We start from the raw sequence: 17,197 nt of genomic DNA, 5'->3' as shown, positions 1-17,197 counted from the left end.
ATTTGCCCTGCACTTAGGCGAGAACTCGGTCAGTAGATAAACTTTAGAGAGTCAAAATCTCAAAGTTCTGAATTTGCCCTGCACTTAAGCGAGATTTTGATCAATAAGAAAATCTAGAGAACCGGACCCTCAAAGTTCTAATTTGCCCTGCACTTAGGCGAGAGTTCGGTCAATAAGTAACTTAAGATCTTTTATAGCTAAATTTGCGCACTTTACCCTACGGGGGACTGGAGGACGTTAGCTCAATCAAATTATAAAAATTCATTAATCAATAATTTCGATCTAATAAAAATTGTGAAAGTGTAAAGGTTTTGGTGTTTGTTAAATAAATCTTGAAAAGTGAAATCTGTTTCGAATAAGTTCATTTCATAAAAATAAGAAGCCCTTAGAATAAGCAGCCCAAATCCATCCACATCCATTCGCTGCAAATACCAACAGAGGGTCCAATCAAGGAAAAGGCACTACGATCAGCCCCGGAATCACGGATCCGATCCTAAGAAATAATCCAGCAAGTAGTAAGTACATCTACTCCTAACTAAAATCCGTGTACAGTCTCAAACGAAGGCGTGGTAAATTCGTACTTCGAAAACGTCCCACAAAAATAATTAAAACAACGGAATTAAAACCTCCGTTGCGTATTCTTTAAACTGTTAGTCCAAACCTCCACCGTTTACGCTACCGCTCAAAAAACGCCCTTGGACATAACAACACCTTTACTTTCCAGTGCACTTGATCGTGCCAATGTAACTGACAGAAGTGCTTGTTTTATCATAGCTGCTACTTTGAAAAGTGCAGGACATGGCATAAACGAATATAATATAAGTCACATGACGATCCATCGAGGTCGTGAATCGGCAAGGGAAAATATAATGAAAAATTTACAAAACAATTTGACAATTAATAACTGCGTTCTACACTGGGATGGAAAAATAATGCCTGACATTGAAGAACCTGGAAATGTCGATAGAGTGGCAATTGCGTTAACAGCTTTGGGACAAGAAACATTTTTGGAAGCTCCCAAAATCGCTTCTGGTACTGGTGAAAATCAGGCTTCAGTAATTATTATTATTATTATTATTTATTTATTTAATTGGCCATGAAGTCGAAACTCCTTGCGGCCATCCAAAATTGATACAAAAAATCTTAATATAATATATAAAGTAGTGTGTTAAGTAGTATATATAAAGTATATATATAAAGTAGTATATATAATGTAGTGTGTTAAACACTCAGTCACTCAATCACTCAATCATCACTAAATTCTAATACAATGAATACATATTATGATCTATCAGATTGTAAAAAATATTCAGAACAAGCAGTTCGAAACTCCATAAACATTGGTAACGTCGTACAATCAGCTGGTAATTGATTCCAAATTTTAACTTAAGGAAATCCTTTCGCTCCAGTTGTCATAACAACTGTAGTAGTAAATTTTCAATAAATTAAAATACAAAACCCATAAAAATTCCTAAAATTAAAAAATAAATAGTATATGAGGCATTAATCGTTGAAATTTTGAAAATTTAAAAAAAAAAAAAAAAAAATAGTTAAATACAAAAATTAATTTGACTGTTGTAAATCAGCTGTTAGTAACCTATCCGTGATTTGGCAACGCTTTATTTCGGTTGTTTACATTTTTATTTGCACAATCCTAACCTTAACCGTGTTTAACTTTTTGCAGTCAGTGTAAATAAATAAATTAATTGAAAATGTTTAGTCACAAAACCATAACATTCTAATGTCTCATGGCAGGAATGCTAGTATTTTTTAATTATTGTTTTATTTTTCAATTATGAATTATGAAAATTTGCTAACAATAAATTAACTAATAAGTATGCATGAAAAACATAAGCGCGTTAAAGTTTAGTTTGAATTTATTGAATGCCCGGGAAAAAATGATCAGGACTGATCAGACCTGTTCATATCTGATCAGGCCTGAAATTAGACCTGAGCAGACCTGTTCATATCTGATCAGGCCTGAAATTAGACCTGAGCAGGCCTGTTCATGTATGATCAGGCCTGAAATTATACCTGATCAGACCTGTTCATGCCTGTTCATGTCTGAAGCATTAAATACGCTCAGACCTGATCAGACCTGTTCATGCCTGCTCATGTCTGTTCATGTCTGAAGCGTTAAATTCGTTCAGACCTGATCAGACCTGTTCATGCCTGCTCATGTCTGTTCATGTCTGAAGCGTTAAATCCGTTCAGACCTGTTCATGCCTGCTCATGCCTGTTCATGTCTGAAGCATTAAATACGCTCAGACCTGATCAGACCTGTTCATGCCTGCTCATGTCTGTTCATGTCTGAAGCGTTAAATACGTTCAGATCTGATCAGACCTGTTCATGCCTGCTCATGTCTGTTCATGTCTGAAGCCTTAAATACGCTCAGACCTGATCAGACCTGTCCATGTCTGATATCTAGCCAACACTGAGAGACAATTTTATTTAATAGTAATGAAATTTTATTACTATTTAATAAAACGTTTATTGGCTAATCCCAAATAAAAATTTATTAAATATTAATTAAATTTCCTTAAATACTAATAAAAATTTTATTAAATACTAATAAATGTTTCTTAGTATGTAATGAATATTTATCTACATGTAATATAAAGAAAATTCATTAATCAACTAACTAACAAGTATTGATCAGTAATTAATTGAATAAATAATTAAGTAAAATTGAATTTTGTCGGAACTATATTTTGAAATACAAAGTCTACAACTGTTGTTATCCGAGTGGATGTTAATTTTTATGCACTTAAATTTAAAAATTTCACAAATGAATCGATAAGAGTTAGACATTATTTAATAAAATGAAAACAGAAGCAGAAAACCAGACAATGTAGGGACGCATTTGTTAAAAATAAAGACTATGATTTCATAAATTCAATCGAATATTTATTTATTTTTATTATTTAAAATCTCTACATGTGATTCGTCATGAAGTAAACAAATAGGTTAGGTTAGGATGTCTTGTTAAAAATCTTAATACTATTTATTATAAGACTTTACTGTGAAAATATATTTGAATATATTATAATTAATTGATGAATATTAATTTTTTTTTTTTTTTTTTGAGATTATTTCTTTTAATGACTTAATATTCGTATTAATGACAGCAAACGAAAGCGTCGTTCGTGGTTATTTTAATAAACACATATTAGTATTTAAGAAAATTTTATTAAATACTTATGAAATTTTATTAAATACTAATATAATTTTATTTATATGAAATATAATTTTATTAATATTAACTAAATTTTTCAAGTCCAAATAAACTGTTTTATTACTATTGAATAAAATTCTCTCTCAGTGTAGAACCATATGTTAATGGAGCGAAAAAAAATACATAGCCGTTCCGAATAAATCACTGTAATATATGATTAATTATTAATAATTAATAAATTAGGTATAGAACTCCGTTAACTATAAGGATAAATCATGTATAAAATTTGAATTACTTGAAGTAGCTCGAAAGATACTCTCAAGTTAAGATGAATCATTTGGTCAAGAGGTAAAGTGTCAGTCTGAAGAGCGCGAGGTGTACGGTTCGAATCCCCGTCGGCACCGATTTTTTTTTTTTTATGGACCTGATCGAGTCAGACATGAACAGATCTGATCAGACCTGAACATGCCTGGCCAGGTCTGATCAGACCCGGTCATTTTTCATACCTGATCAGACTTGAAGACTCATGCCTGTTCATGTCTGATCAGATCTGATCATTTTTTCCCGGGTGGTCTGAAGCTCGCGCGCTACGCAACGTTGCCAAATCTTTTGACTCCATTTTATAGTAGATAACTTGAGAATTTTTTGTGATTTTTAAATATTAATTTCTCAATAAATATCTCGGTAACTGATATATTTTATTGCAAAAAAGAAACCTGGATATTTCGAAAATCTGATTTTTAGTTTTTTTTACTTTATCTAATCAATGACTGATAGTATAATTCGAGAAATACTGCAAACGTCTGATTTTCTCGTAAGACTCTGAACAAATACTAACATTTAAAAATTTTATTTTTTCAAAAATTTGTCCGGTAAAGTATAATTTAAACCTCACTATAAGATAAATAAGGACCTTAACTATTAGAAAAAATTAAATTTACTCATAATCTAATATTTTTTATTTTACATTGGCGGCGAAAGGACCTCCTTAAATTATTATTATTATTATTATTTATTGTTTAAAGGCCATGGAGTCGTAGCTCCTTGCGGCCTTCCAAAATACATTACAATGAATGTTAATTAACAAAAGTAGTGTATTACAAATATTACTGGTATATTATACATATAGTAAGTACATCAATATATCACTCCATCATCAGATAAAAGTATTTATTAAAGACAATAGTCAAATCACGCATTCTCTTCGCTCAACAAAAACTCGAAACATGCTTTACGGAAAGCCGGAAAAGTCGATTGTGAGGTGCAGTCTGAAGGTAACCGATTCCATATCCTAATCGCACTCACTAAAAAGGATTTGTCATACTTGGTGCTGTGGCAACCCGGTACAACAAGCAAGTCATTCCTTTCATCCCCCCTGCGCGGCTTCTTAGAGTTAACCAACAGGTTATTTGATGTTTGACAGACTGATTTGTTCTTGAGCAAGCGATAGTGATGATGGAGTGAATGAAAGTTATTCACGCGAGCGAATGTGCTTTTTGAGCACCTCTATCCCATTAGACGGCAATAACTTCAGCGGCGGTTTCTCCGAATCGATTCTAACAAACACTGAGGCTGCAGCAATCCACACATTTTTTGGAAGTAGCTTAGGAAAATCCTTTAATACCTGCGAACGAAATTTGTAAAGAGTAGGCGGATGACGGCGATGAAGACGAACAGGGTCCTGCGAGATATTTTCCTCGGCTAATAAATCATTATTTTTAATAACTACATCTTTGGACTTCCTGATCATTACATCCACAGCTTCTTTACATTCAAACTTGATTAGAACATCCCTGCGTTTATGCTTAGCATTCCTCGTTCTAGCTTCAACTGGTTTACCGATCCTTTTGACATATTTGACTCCGAAATCATCCCGAGGTACATCAAGAACATCAAGTAAGTTATTTACAACTTCTTTTAGGTTTTCCTCTGCCACTTCTTCTAGACCGGAAATTGAAATCTCATCCGCAAGAGCCTGTGCCTCAATTTGGAGGGCTCTTTGTTCGAAGTTACAATTAAGCAGAATATCTGCTGCCCTCGAAATCTTCTCAGCCTCCTTTTTTGAGCCACCTGAAAATCCTCTATTTTCAAGCATGCTCACTCTTTTCTCCAAACTATTAAATTTAGCATCTAGTGCAGACTGCTTAGAAATAATATCATCTACCTTTGTGTGTAAATCTTGCGCTGACTTTTCAAGGTTATCCAATTTATCAAGTTTACTTAGCTTGGGCAAGTGAACAGCAATCGATGTCAATAAATTCATTGAGTTTGTTTCTGAACATGCAGGACATTGTTTATGTACCGCATCTAAAGCATCAGGTGCGGATCCAAAGTTGTATCTAAGTTTAACACATGATACATGAAACTTGTGGTGAAGATGGCAGTTTGCTTTAATGCAGTGTGCCGAGTCTGATATCTCCGAAAAACACAACACACAAGCCATAATGAATACAACACCTTTCCTATAAGTCAATCAGATGGCAGCACCAAACAGACAGAGTCCCACAAGCCAACTGCAAAGTCCAACCTCAAAATTGCACTAATTTAAAATTGATCACAAATAACAAATGAACTACTTAATGCCCAATAACAGTTGATAGTTAAAAATATTTCCGAAAAATTACTGTTCAAAAAACTGTCCCTACAGTAAAAAATAGACAAAATCAAACTGAAATAATAGCAAACAAAAAAGCACAAGAAAAAGACGCTGCTCACTCTACACTCTACACTCTACTCTACTCAATTGTTTCAAAATTGCGGGATTGGTCTGTCACTGACAAAGTACAAGCGCTATGCTTTGATACTACGGCAACAAATACGAGTAATATTCACTTACATCATTGCAGTTTTTTCAAAAAATTTTATTTCGAGAACCATTTTTACTTTTTAAGATTTCCTCAAATTTGATTACCATTTCTTGATTGTTCAATTTGTAATTTATCTATTTATAAAAATTGATTTTTAATATTTTTCAGGCGTACACAATGGTGCTTGTGTTCTAATGAACAAGCATTAGGAAGAGAACTTACTTATTTGCCGTGTCGTCACCACATTCTGGAGTTGATTTTAAGATCTGTATTTGAATCGTATTGGCCTACAACATCCGGTCCTAATGTCCCAATTTTTACCAAATTCAAAGAAAATTGGAAAAATATTGATCAAAAAAAGTATGATACGGGAATTTCAGACCAGGGAGTATTTGGAGTCATCGGTGATGACAAAGAACAGATGCTAATTCTTCTTAGGAATTATTCAAAAGTAAGAATAAATATATTTTATAACTAACGTTGATTGCAATTTTATAATAATATTAATAATAATAATAATAATAATAATAATAATAATAATTTAATTATATTTACTTTAATAAATAGATATCACAACCAAGAGGTGATTACAAAGAGCTCTTGGAATTGGGTTTTATTTTTTTGGGAGCTGAACCGCCTAGCGGAATAATTTTCAAACAACCTGGAGCGGTACATCACGCAAGATGGATGGCTAAAGCGATTTACAGCTTGAAAATATTTGTATTTAGAAATCAATTTAAACTCTCGAATTCTGAAATGAAAGGAGTGCGTCAGGTCTGCATTTTCGTCGTTAAATTTGATTTAAAAATATGGTTTTCAGCAACATCAGCGATAACAGCACCAAACAATGATTTGACACTGATTCAAGATTTAATTTCCTATGATAAAATAAACCCGTTGATTTCAAAAAATGCATCTACAAAAATGGCTAAACACTTGTGGTACCTCTCAGAGGAATTATCTGTTCTGTCATTATTTGATATGAGTGTCTCGCCAGAAATAAAGAAAAAAGTTGTTACAGCACTGAAATCGAATAATGGCATAAATATAAATAAGAAGCGTTATCAGATAAAAGAACGGTTCGGTTTGTGTACTGACTTTCTTAATGTAGAAATAACTTTATGGCCTACTCATGAAAGGTTTCAAAATAATCTTCAATTTTTCAATTCATTAAAAGTCGTAAATGATGTTGCTGAAAGAAACATCGCGTTAATTTCCCAATATAATCAAAGTTTAACTAAAGATGAGGAGCAGTTCCAAAGTTTATTACAAACTGTGAAAAAACATCGGCAGGATTATCCAGACTGTAGGAAAAAAACTTTATTGTAGATTTCATGATGAGAAGTTACTAAAATTGTTTTATCATATCTTATATTTTATTGTTATTTCTGTTTAATCGATTAAAAAGTCAATCAAAGTGTCATTATTAATGGAAATGGATTATTAATATATATAATAAATTGAATTTATGATAATTTTCTACCAGATTTTTTAGGTAAGTAAATATTTTCCTCTAAAAATCTATAAAAATTATCATTTGTTAAATTATCAAGAATTTTAGACCTGTAATCTATATCGAATAAGTGTATAAATTTATTTTTAAGTTGATAATATTATATTATTTATACATATATATTGATTTTTTTGCGTTTACAAAAAAAAAGCACAATTTTAAACAGTCTGAACTTTGAGGCTCGATATCTTCGAAACGGTTCGATTTACGCAAAATGTCATTCAAGCCTTTTTTGTAGAGCATTAAATTTCCTATAACGACTATTTTTGGTATACTTATAAAGTATCTCGTTATCGTGTTACAAAATTCCAAAATTTAAATTAAATTTTCCCATGTTATTTAAATAATAAATAGAAAATTACGCGTCGCCACCTCAAATATTAATATTAAGAGCTTTCCTTTAAACAGGGCCTTTTTCTCAATGTACTCTAACGGTTTTTCAATGTTCTCCGAGAAAAAAAAAATTTTCGGTTTTTTTGAGACACTCTAATATATATATATATATATATATATATATATATATATATATATATATATATATATATATATATATATATATATATATATATATATATATATATATATATATATATTAGGGTGATTCAAAAAAATCGAATATTTTTTTTTTAACTTTCGAAATTGAAAAGTTGGTTCTCAGGCACCTCTAGAAAATTCTCACCAAATTTGAGCTCTTAATATTGATAGGAAGATTATCCTCATCACAGTTTTACATTTTTCGTTAATCTTTTATAAAAAAAATCATATCTCATTATCAATCAATTTTTTAATCACATCTTTATACATATTTTTGTAGGAAATTGAATGATCTACAAAAAAGATCTGATATGTATAAGCGATTACATTGACCATTTCAAAGATATCCGAGATCAAAGTTCAAAGAATTTATCAAAAAAAAATTTTTTTTTATTAATTTCCTACCACATTGGAAAATAATAATTGTCAAATAAATATGCAATATTTTTGTAGGAAATTTAACGCTCTCCAAAAAAGGTCTGATATGTTTAATTGATTACTCCAACCGTTTAAAAGATATTCGTATCCGAACCCCAATGCTTTCTGATTTCAATAATTTTTTAATAACTTTTTCAAATTTATCTATTAAATTCATGACTTTTTGAAATTTTTACGAGAATTTTAGCTTATATTAATTGAATTAAAGTTTTTTAATCTTTTTTTAACCTTTTTCATGAATGTAAAGAAGCTTTACTTTTAGAAAAAGAGAATTATACGTCTGTTTTTATTACTTAGAGATAAATTAAAATCTATTTTTGAGAAATAAAGGTTCTTATTTTAGAAATATCATTATACATATAAATAAAAAATTAGGAAAACGGTTGACCCTGAAGGCCATCCCTGCAACTTCCAAAAGTGCAAAAGTTTGATAGAAGTTTAATAAAACACTATTTTTCTGATTTTCAAATCGCAATAACTTTTGAATGAATGAACCGATTTTCACGCGGTTGGCGGCATTCGACGCAGTTTTATCATCCTCATAAGTTATTTTCAGGTTTTCATTGATCGAACCAAAAACTTCGGAGTAATCCCGAAAAAACACTTTTTTCGGTTTTCTTTCGTTCACGATATCTCTCGAACAAATCAACCGATTTTGACCGGATTGGCGGCGTTCGGCGTGGTTTTTCAAGCTTAAGAGCGGATTAGTTTTTGAAGTTGATCGATAGAGCCGTTTAAAAGATATTCCAAAAAAAACACTTTCAAGAATGATTTTTTTCTTATTTTTTTTGAGATTTTTCAAGATTTCTTTGAATCTATCGGTCCGAATCGGTTCAAATTCTCAGGAAATCTAAGTTCAGGGGAACTCTTTAGAACGCCGTTTAGTTCGTTCCGATCGGTTCAGTCGTTCAAAAGTTATAAGCGAGTCACATAGTCACACACACACACACACACACACACACACACACACACACACACACACACACACACACACACACATACAGACATAGTGACAACATCGCGGGGGTGGTCAGGGAAGCTTCCTGTGACCTTCAAACGTCGAGATCTGATGAAAACTCGATTTTTGCAAAACGGGGTAAAAACAATAACTTCCCGATTTTTGAAAATCTGAGATTTTTAGCGGGAAGTTAAAAAGGAAAAATTTTAATTTATTATATATAAGCGATTTATTTCAACTTAAAATCAAGGAAAATATAAATTACATTACGAAAATACATTTTTTTAGGCTTTATTTATATAAATTGACTTTTATTGCAATTAGGATATTTTTCTCGATGTTCTTTGACAACTTGCAACAAATATTGAAATTGCTCTTCATTCTTAGTCAAACATTGGTTGTATTCGGTTATTAATGCCACTCCTCGCTCTGCAATGTCATTTACAACTTTTAATTGTTTAAAATAATTTTGATTTTCTCGATAACTGTCATCAGAAGACCACAATTCAATGTCAAGATCTAGAAAATCGTATGGTAATTCAAATATTTTAAACAGATTCAAAGATTTTTGAGAAACAAAGTCACTCAAGTCTTTCTGCATTATCAAGTTTAGCTTGTTTTGATCAATTATAAATTTTTTAGCTTTAGGATTCATAGCTTCACGAGTTTTTACAGCTTTGACAATTTTTTTTTTCATTTCAAGTGGAACGGTTTCATCGAACAATGATAAAATGGCAAGTTCATCATTTAAATACCACAAATGAAGAGTCATTTTGTGGCAAGTCGCGGAAGATATTGAAGCATTTATTTCTTTGTACTCAATAAGTTTTTTTAAGAATTCTAAATCATGGTTAGCAGCTGTAGTCGCAGAAGTCGTTGAAAACCAAGCATTTAAATAAACCATGACTATAAAAATACAAATTTGCCGCAGACTATTCAATTCTTTGGGAGTCAGTACAAATTCATTTCTAAAAATGAATATTTTTAAGCAATAAATGGCCTTCGCCATCCATCTCGCATGATGTACTGCACCAGGGTATTTAAAATAAACTTGATCTTGAGGCATTTCTCCGAGAAAAACAAGTGACAGTTCCAGGAACTCTTTGTAATCATCTCGTGCTTGTTTTAACTAGCAAAAAAAAATCAGTCAAATTTACATAACGAATTGATAATTTTATCTTATATTTATAAATTTTACTTAACCATAGTTGCAAACATTTTTTAATGAAACTAGATATTTCATTTTTTTTATTTGAAAGAGTATCAGCGACAATAGTATCTTCAATACCAGCTTTATATTTGGTCTTATCTATTTTGTCCCATTCTTTTTTAAATCGTCCGAATATTGGTACGTTTGGTCCTGACGATACCGGCCAATATACTTCAAACGCACTTCGTAAAATGATTTCATAGATATGATGGCGACATGGTAAGTAAATTAATTCTCTTCCCAGAGCTTTTTCAATTTCAACACATGTTCCACGGTGAATACCTGTATAGTAAAAGTAAAAAGTTATCTTTAAAATTGGTAAACTGTAGTAGTTTAAAATTAAAGAAGAAATTAATGAAAAAGTCAAAATACTTTCTTGCTGAATCCAAAAGTATTAGTCCACAGAAACTAGTTTATTTTGCTTGAATTCATTGTTGCCAAAAACAAACCAAAGTTTCAGTTGCTTTATAATTCTTAAATAACCGGTTGGGTATTTTTCGAAATAAAATTTTTATAAGCTGTTTTCAGCTATTTTAGCCGGACATTGTAAAATTGACTAGTTTTTGTGGGCTAATAGCTTTATTAAGAAAAATTGAACTGAGAAAATAACAATACAATTTTGCTAATAATAAAACATCATTGATTTGTTACCTGTGTTAACATTAGTTGTGTCAAAACACATCGCTTTAATATAGCGAGTAAGACTCCATTCATTCAAAGTCCTTAAAATAGCCGATGTTTGATTCTCTGCAGTTCCAGAGTCCATTTTTGGCACTCCAAGTAATTGTTCAATACCAAATGCTGTAAGGAGGATTGGAAGCCGATCGACGGATTTAGATCCAGTAATGTCCTGTAGTATTTTTCCATCCCAGTGCACGACGTATTTGTCGTGTGTTTTAAAATCATTTTTTAATCCTTGAGCTAAGTCTTTGCGGAACATCATACGAGTTCGTTGAATTGTACTATAACTCAGAGTTGTATCTTCTATATTGATACCAACGCTTGTCAGAATGGGAGCTATAATAAACATGGCATTTCTACTGCTGACATTAGCTCTGTCAAGTGCGGAAATCAGCTCTGGAGTTAAAATATTAATTTTTGGTCGCTTCATTTGTATTGAAGGATCATACTCCAAATCCGAACCGAAATTCGTAGCTTCACTTAATGATTTTGTTGTTAATAATTCTGATTTTTCACTAGCAATTATCGTCTGGCTTGATGTTGAAGGTTGACTTGGACCTATAAAAAAATATTTTTATTTTTTTCTTAAGCGAATAAAAAATTAAAAGTTTGGAAAATTCAAAATTACTCATAAAAATTTTAACATTGTAAAGTTTTTTCTAATACTTCGCATCATGAACAGTGTAATATATAAAACATATTTCATTAATACAAAGAAAAACTAAAAAACAACTAACTGAGTAAATTAAAAATAATTAAGATTTATAATACAGAATTATTTACTTGTATATTATTATTCGTAGTATTATAATAATTTTGTGATCGATACTTACTGCTTTCTTCTACATCCATCTGATCTCCACTTGTATTCGATCGATGTACATTGTTATGAATGAATTCTCTCCTAGTATTGCTTTTTTGATTTAAGTATAATTTTTTAATACGATCATCGAGCATTTTTAAAGATTTTTGATTAACAATGTCAAATAAAATTTTGATTTCATTCTGAAATAATGATTGATTTTTTTTTGTGCTGGTGATTTTTTCCGTTTCAGGTTTTTTGTTATTTTTAACCATTTATCGTGACATCGTAGAATTTTTTTCACTGAATTTTCATAACTACAAGTAGGAATTTCATTATTTTTCTATAATTTTACAACTTGATCTACTGTATTTTTAGCACTCTGTTTTACGGAATACTTGAGAACTTGAAGCTGATAAAAAAATACACACATAACCTCTTTCAGCGTTGGTAACTTGAGTTCAAGAATTTTTGGCATAGGTATACCAATTAAAGGTATTTCCTTACTCATTGTAGATGTGTAAAAAATAAATAACAATGAAATTAAATAATATATAACAGTTAGCTATTATTTGATTATCACTACTAGAAGACTTTATTCAGGAACTCTAAAAATTATGTACGCAATGTAGAAATGTACATAACAGCATAGAGAAACAATCGTAGATGGCGCTAGTACGATAAGTTGATCAACAGAACTACCAATGTTTAAAATAAAATGCTCAGATTAACCGAAAAAATATATTTAATTAATAATTTTATGGGGAAGAAATTTAAAATAAAATTTTTAATAAACCAGTTAAAAATAGCAAGTCGTGATTTTAAAGGCAAATTAAATAAAAAAAAATCTATAATAAAAGTTGATTGGAAAATATTATATACTTGGAAACAAATTAAATACAAAGAAAATACTTTAATTTTATTAACATAAGCTAAAATTCTCGTAAAAATTTCAAAAAGTCATGAATTTAATAGATAAATTTGAAAAAGTTATTAAAAAATTATTGAAATCAGAAAGCATTGGGGTTCGGATACGAATATCTTTTAAACGGTTGGAGTAATCAATTAAACATATCAGACCTTTTTTGTAGAGCGTTAAATTTCCTACAAAAATATTGCATATTTATTTGACAATTATTATTTTCCAATGTGGTAGGAAATTAATAAAAAAAAATTTTTTTTTGATAAATTCTTTGAACTTTGATCTCGGATATCTTTGAAATGGTCAATGTAATCGCTTATACATATCAGATCTTTTTTGTAGATCATTCAATTTCCTACAAAAATATGTATAAAGATGTGATTAAAAAATTGATTGATAATGAGATATGATTTTTTTTATAAAAGATTAACGAAAAATGTAAAACTGTGATGAGGATAATCTTCCTATCAATATTAAGAGCTCAAATTTGGTGAGAATTTTCTAGAGGTGCCTGAGAACCAACTTTTCAATTTCGAAAGTTAAAAAAAAAATATTCGATTTTTTTGAATCACCCTAATATATATATATATATATATATATATATATATATATATATATATATATATATATATATATATATATATATATATATATTAGGGTGTTTCAATAAAAAAAAAAATTTTTTTTTTTAATGGTGTTGAAAAGTTGAAAGTACATTTAAAAACAAAAATTCTGGCGCCTATTAGAGCCCTTAATATTAATATTGAGGTTTGCCTCAATTCATTTGTAATTTTTCTATTTAAATAACACGAGAAAACTTTTTTTTTATTTTTGAATTTTAATTACTTCGGAATGGCTTGTTTACGCAATATCCCAGATAGAGGTCTTATAGGAAATTTCACGCTCTACAAAAAACGTCGAAAGGTCAAAGTTCCTCAGATCAACCGTTTCAAAGATATTTGCAATCAAAAATTTCAAATATTTTGAGATTTTAATTTTTTTTTTTGCTTATTTACTCCATACGTAACTCACAAAAAGTACAAACCCGTGAAAAAATATTCTGATCAGGCTTGATATGAGCTGATAAGGCCATATAAAAATTTTTGATATGTTCATATCTGGCCTGATATAATCTGATATGTCCATATTTAATTTTTGATATGTCCTGATATGGCCTGATATGAAAATTGGCCATATCAGGCCTGATCAAGCCTTATCAATTTGATATGTCTACATCAGACTTGATATAGCTTGATATGCTCATATCTAATTTTACATTATTTTTTAATAGGTCCTGATATGCCCTGATATAACCTTATAAAGTTATATATACTTTGATAAACTTGAAAAAAAATCCCTGATCAGGGTTGATATAACTTGATATGGATTCATATGGTCTGGTATACTCATACCTTTACCAGCACATAAGTAGTCTTACGTACTCATATAAAGGTATACCCGAATAAAAAAAACTATTTATCTATATATATATAATGAAAATGGTCTTCGTTTGAAGCTCAATCACGCCTAAACCACTGATCGTATCGACATGAAACTGCGACCATTCGATGCGAAATTTTTCCTAGATGGTTTATGGCTATTTATTTTTCGAATTCCAACGTTCCTTCATTTTTTTATTGCTGTTTTACTTTTATAAACATTTATCCCGCTAATACAAACAAAAGACAAGCATTTTCTCTTGATTCTTTTGTTTTCATGGATTTCAACGGAGTATATTAAACGGATTATGTTCTTTTACATTCAGCTAAGAATCTACTCACACACTCCCACGCACCCACGCACCCACCCACCTACTCCCCCTTATACCCAATGGAATAACTGATGAAAAACAAATTTTCTTATGAACTCCGCCGTCCATCTTACAGCATTAAATAAATATTTTTATTTTTAGATTAGAAATTTTATTAATTTTTTAATTTACTTGAGAACGGCTGGACCGCTTGGGCTATTTTTTTTTCTGTATCTTCAAAATTGTCAGGAAAAAGTTTTGTAGGTAAGAAAATTTTTAAAAAATCCGCTAAAAAATTAAAAATTTCGATGGTAATCGAAGGATTCCCATCTATAGAGTCACTCATCATGAAATCTCGGGAACCATAGGACTTAGAAACGTGAAACTTGGTAGGAATATTACTTTTGCTATGTAGAGGTCAGCTAAGCGACCGGATTTTAAGAAATTCATCCCCAAAGAGATTGGGGGCGTTAACAATGAACAATTTCCGTTTTTAAACTATAGTTCCTATAGACTTCAAATTTGGTAGAACTTTTCTGTCAGAGATGTAGAAATAGTCTATGAACGATTTTCACGATAGCTCATCCCACAGGGGGTTGCGGGGGTGGGTATTAACAATTAAAATTTTTCATTTTCCAGCTAAAGCCCCTACAGGCTCCAAATTTTGTAGGAATTTTCTATAAGTGATGTAAAAATGATTTATGAACAAATTTTACGATATCCCACCCCAAAGACGATTGCGGGGGCGTTAACAATGAAAATTTTTAATTTCCAAGCTATAGCTCCTATAGACTCCAAATTTAGTGAGAGTCTTCTAAATGTAATATAAAAATGATCTAAGAGCGGATTTTACAATGAATCACCTCCAATAAGGTTCGCGGGGGTGGGTGTTAACAATAAAAAATTTTAATTTCGAAATATAGCTTCTAAAAATTCTAAATATGGTAGGAATCTTTTATTATTCACAAAGATTATCTCAAAATGGATTTCAATAAAGTCTACTTCCGACAAGAATTGCGGGGGTGGGTGTTAAAATCTAAAATTTTAATTTCCAACCTGTAACTTCTATAGACTCCAAATTTGGTGGGGATCTTCGTGTATGTGGGGATATTCGTGTATTCCTTTCAACAATCGTCTCTTCGGCAGCGGAGAAAAAGTCATTGAGAGGTTTCCAAAGCTTAACTTTACATGTAGCTATCCAATCAATGGACTAATAATTATACATTCATTTTACTTTTGCAGATCACATAACCGATGAATTCTTTTATTGCGGGATCGCGGAAATGTAACAGATTAAAATGAATGCATTTTCCAAGCACTTGAGATGTGGAAAAGAAATTTAGTTACTTATTTCAATAGAATTTATAAAAAAACATGAACAATTAATTTTCTATAAAAATTGATGTCACTGAGAAAATTTTAGTTAACAGAAAATTCGTCGCACTTGAACCTAGACAAATTTCAACTTCACATATGAGACTTGCAATGACTTTAACTAAAACTTTCAATGCTCCCCTAGCGGATCCGTTTACACGGTGTGTAACGGTGTAAACTCAGTGTAATATGGATTACACCTAGTTTCTACCGAAAAAACGCCGTATTGACACGGTAGATTTGTGAAAAATTTAGCTGAGGTTTACACCTATATTACACCGATGTGTCAACACTCGGTTAACTCCGTATAAACACCAAATTTCCACTGAATGTGCTTTAATATTGGTCTTTCACAGATTTTAGGTTTTATTGAAGCACATTCAGTGGAAATTTGGTGTTTATACGAGTTCAATGTTGACATCGGTGTACAGGTAAACCTCAGCTACATTTCACAAATCTCAAACACCAAATTTCACGAATGAATGCCAATATTGATCTTTCACTAATTTTAGGCTTTTATTGCGACTTTCGTAATGAAAAACTTGTCTAAGTTCATATGCGCTAAGATAATGTGATAAATTCATTTGGTCGAATTTGGAATTCATATGATCTAACATTTATAATATCTATTGAAATTACATAACATGGTGTACATTTTTAATATTCTCAAAAAATTAGCATCATATTATTAAATTTAATAAATTTTTTGAATCGATAAAAATTCATCCAAGCTTATTTTCGAGATTGTTGGAGCCTTCATTTGCCTTATAACGTAGTTTTCTCATCAAAGTCATAATTTTTCTCGCATATACATCACGTTTGCATTGGTCATTCGTTTCATTCATAAACGTTTTATGCACTGTTGACACTTAGTGTCTCAACGGAGTATTCAAAACGAGTTGACAGGTGTATCCGCTGGTTAAAAATTGATTACAAAAGAAATGAAAAATATTAGTCAATGAAAACTGTATGGGCACAAAAATGAACATTTAGATATATATTTACATAGACTCAATTCTTTTCAATTCATAT

At 30.7% G+C, this 17,197-nt stretch overlaps 2 protein-coding genes across 2 annotated transcripts; one reads left to right on the top strand and one right to left on the bottom strand.

Annotated features, from left to right (window-relative positions):
- The first annotated feature begins 6,153 nt into the window (after positions 1-6,153).
- On the top strand, positions 6,154-7,406 carry LOC123258862. Its single transcript, XM_044719116.1, has 2 exons — positions 6,154-6,434; positions 6,551-7,406. The coding sequence occupies exons 1-2, from the start codon at positions 6,405-6,407 to the stop codon at positions 7,310-7,312; spliced, it is 792 nt and encodes a 263-aa protein (XP_044575051.1). The 5' UTR covers positions 6,154-6,404; the 3' UTR covers positions 7,313-7,406.
- A 43-nt stretch (positions 7,407-7,449) lies between these two features.
- On the bottom strand, positions 7,450-12,274 carry LOC123258937. The gene is made up of 5 exons (XM_044719194.1): positions 12,151-12,274; positions 11,288-11,875; positions 10,625-10,918; positions 9,736-10,545; positions 7,450-7,496 (listed from the first exon to the last, which is right to left on the bottom strand). Exons 1-5 carry the CDS (start codon positions 12,272-12,274, stop codon positions 7,450-7,452), a joined length of 1,863 nt encoding a protein of 620 aa, XP_044575129.1.
- Between the last annotated feature and the right edge of the window lie 4,923 nt (positions 12,275-17,197).

This window comes from Cotesia glomerata, linkage group LG2 (assembly GCF_020080835.1).
Source record: "Cotesia glomerata isolate CgM1 linkage group LG2, MPM_Cglom_v2.3, whole genome shotgun sequence".
Lineage (NCBI taxonomy): Eukaryota > Metazoa > Arthropoda > Insecta > Hymenoptera > Braconidae > Cotesia > Cotesia glomerata.
The sequence above is the reverse complement of the archived record's forward strand: the minus strand, read 5'-3'. Positions and strand labels throughout refer to the sequence as shown.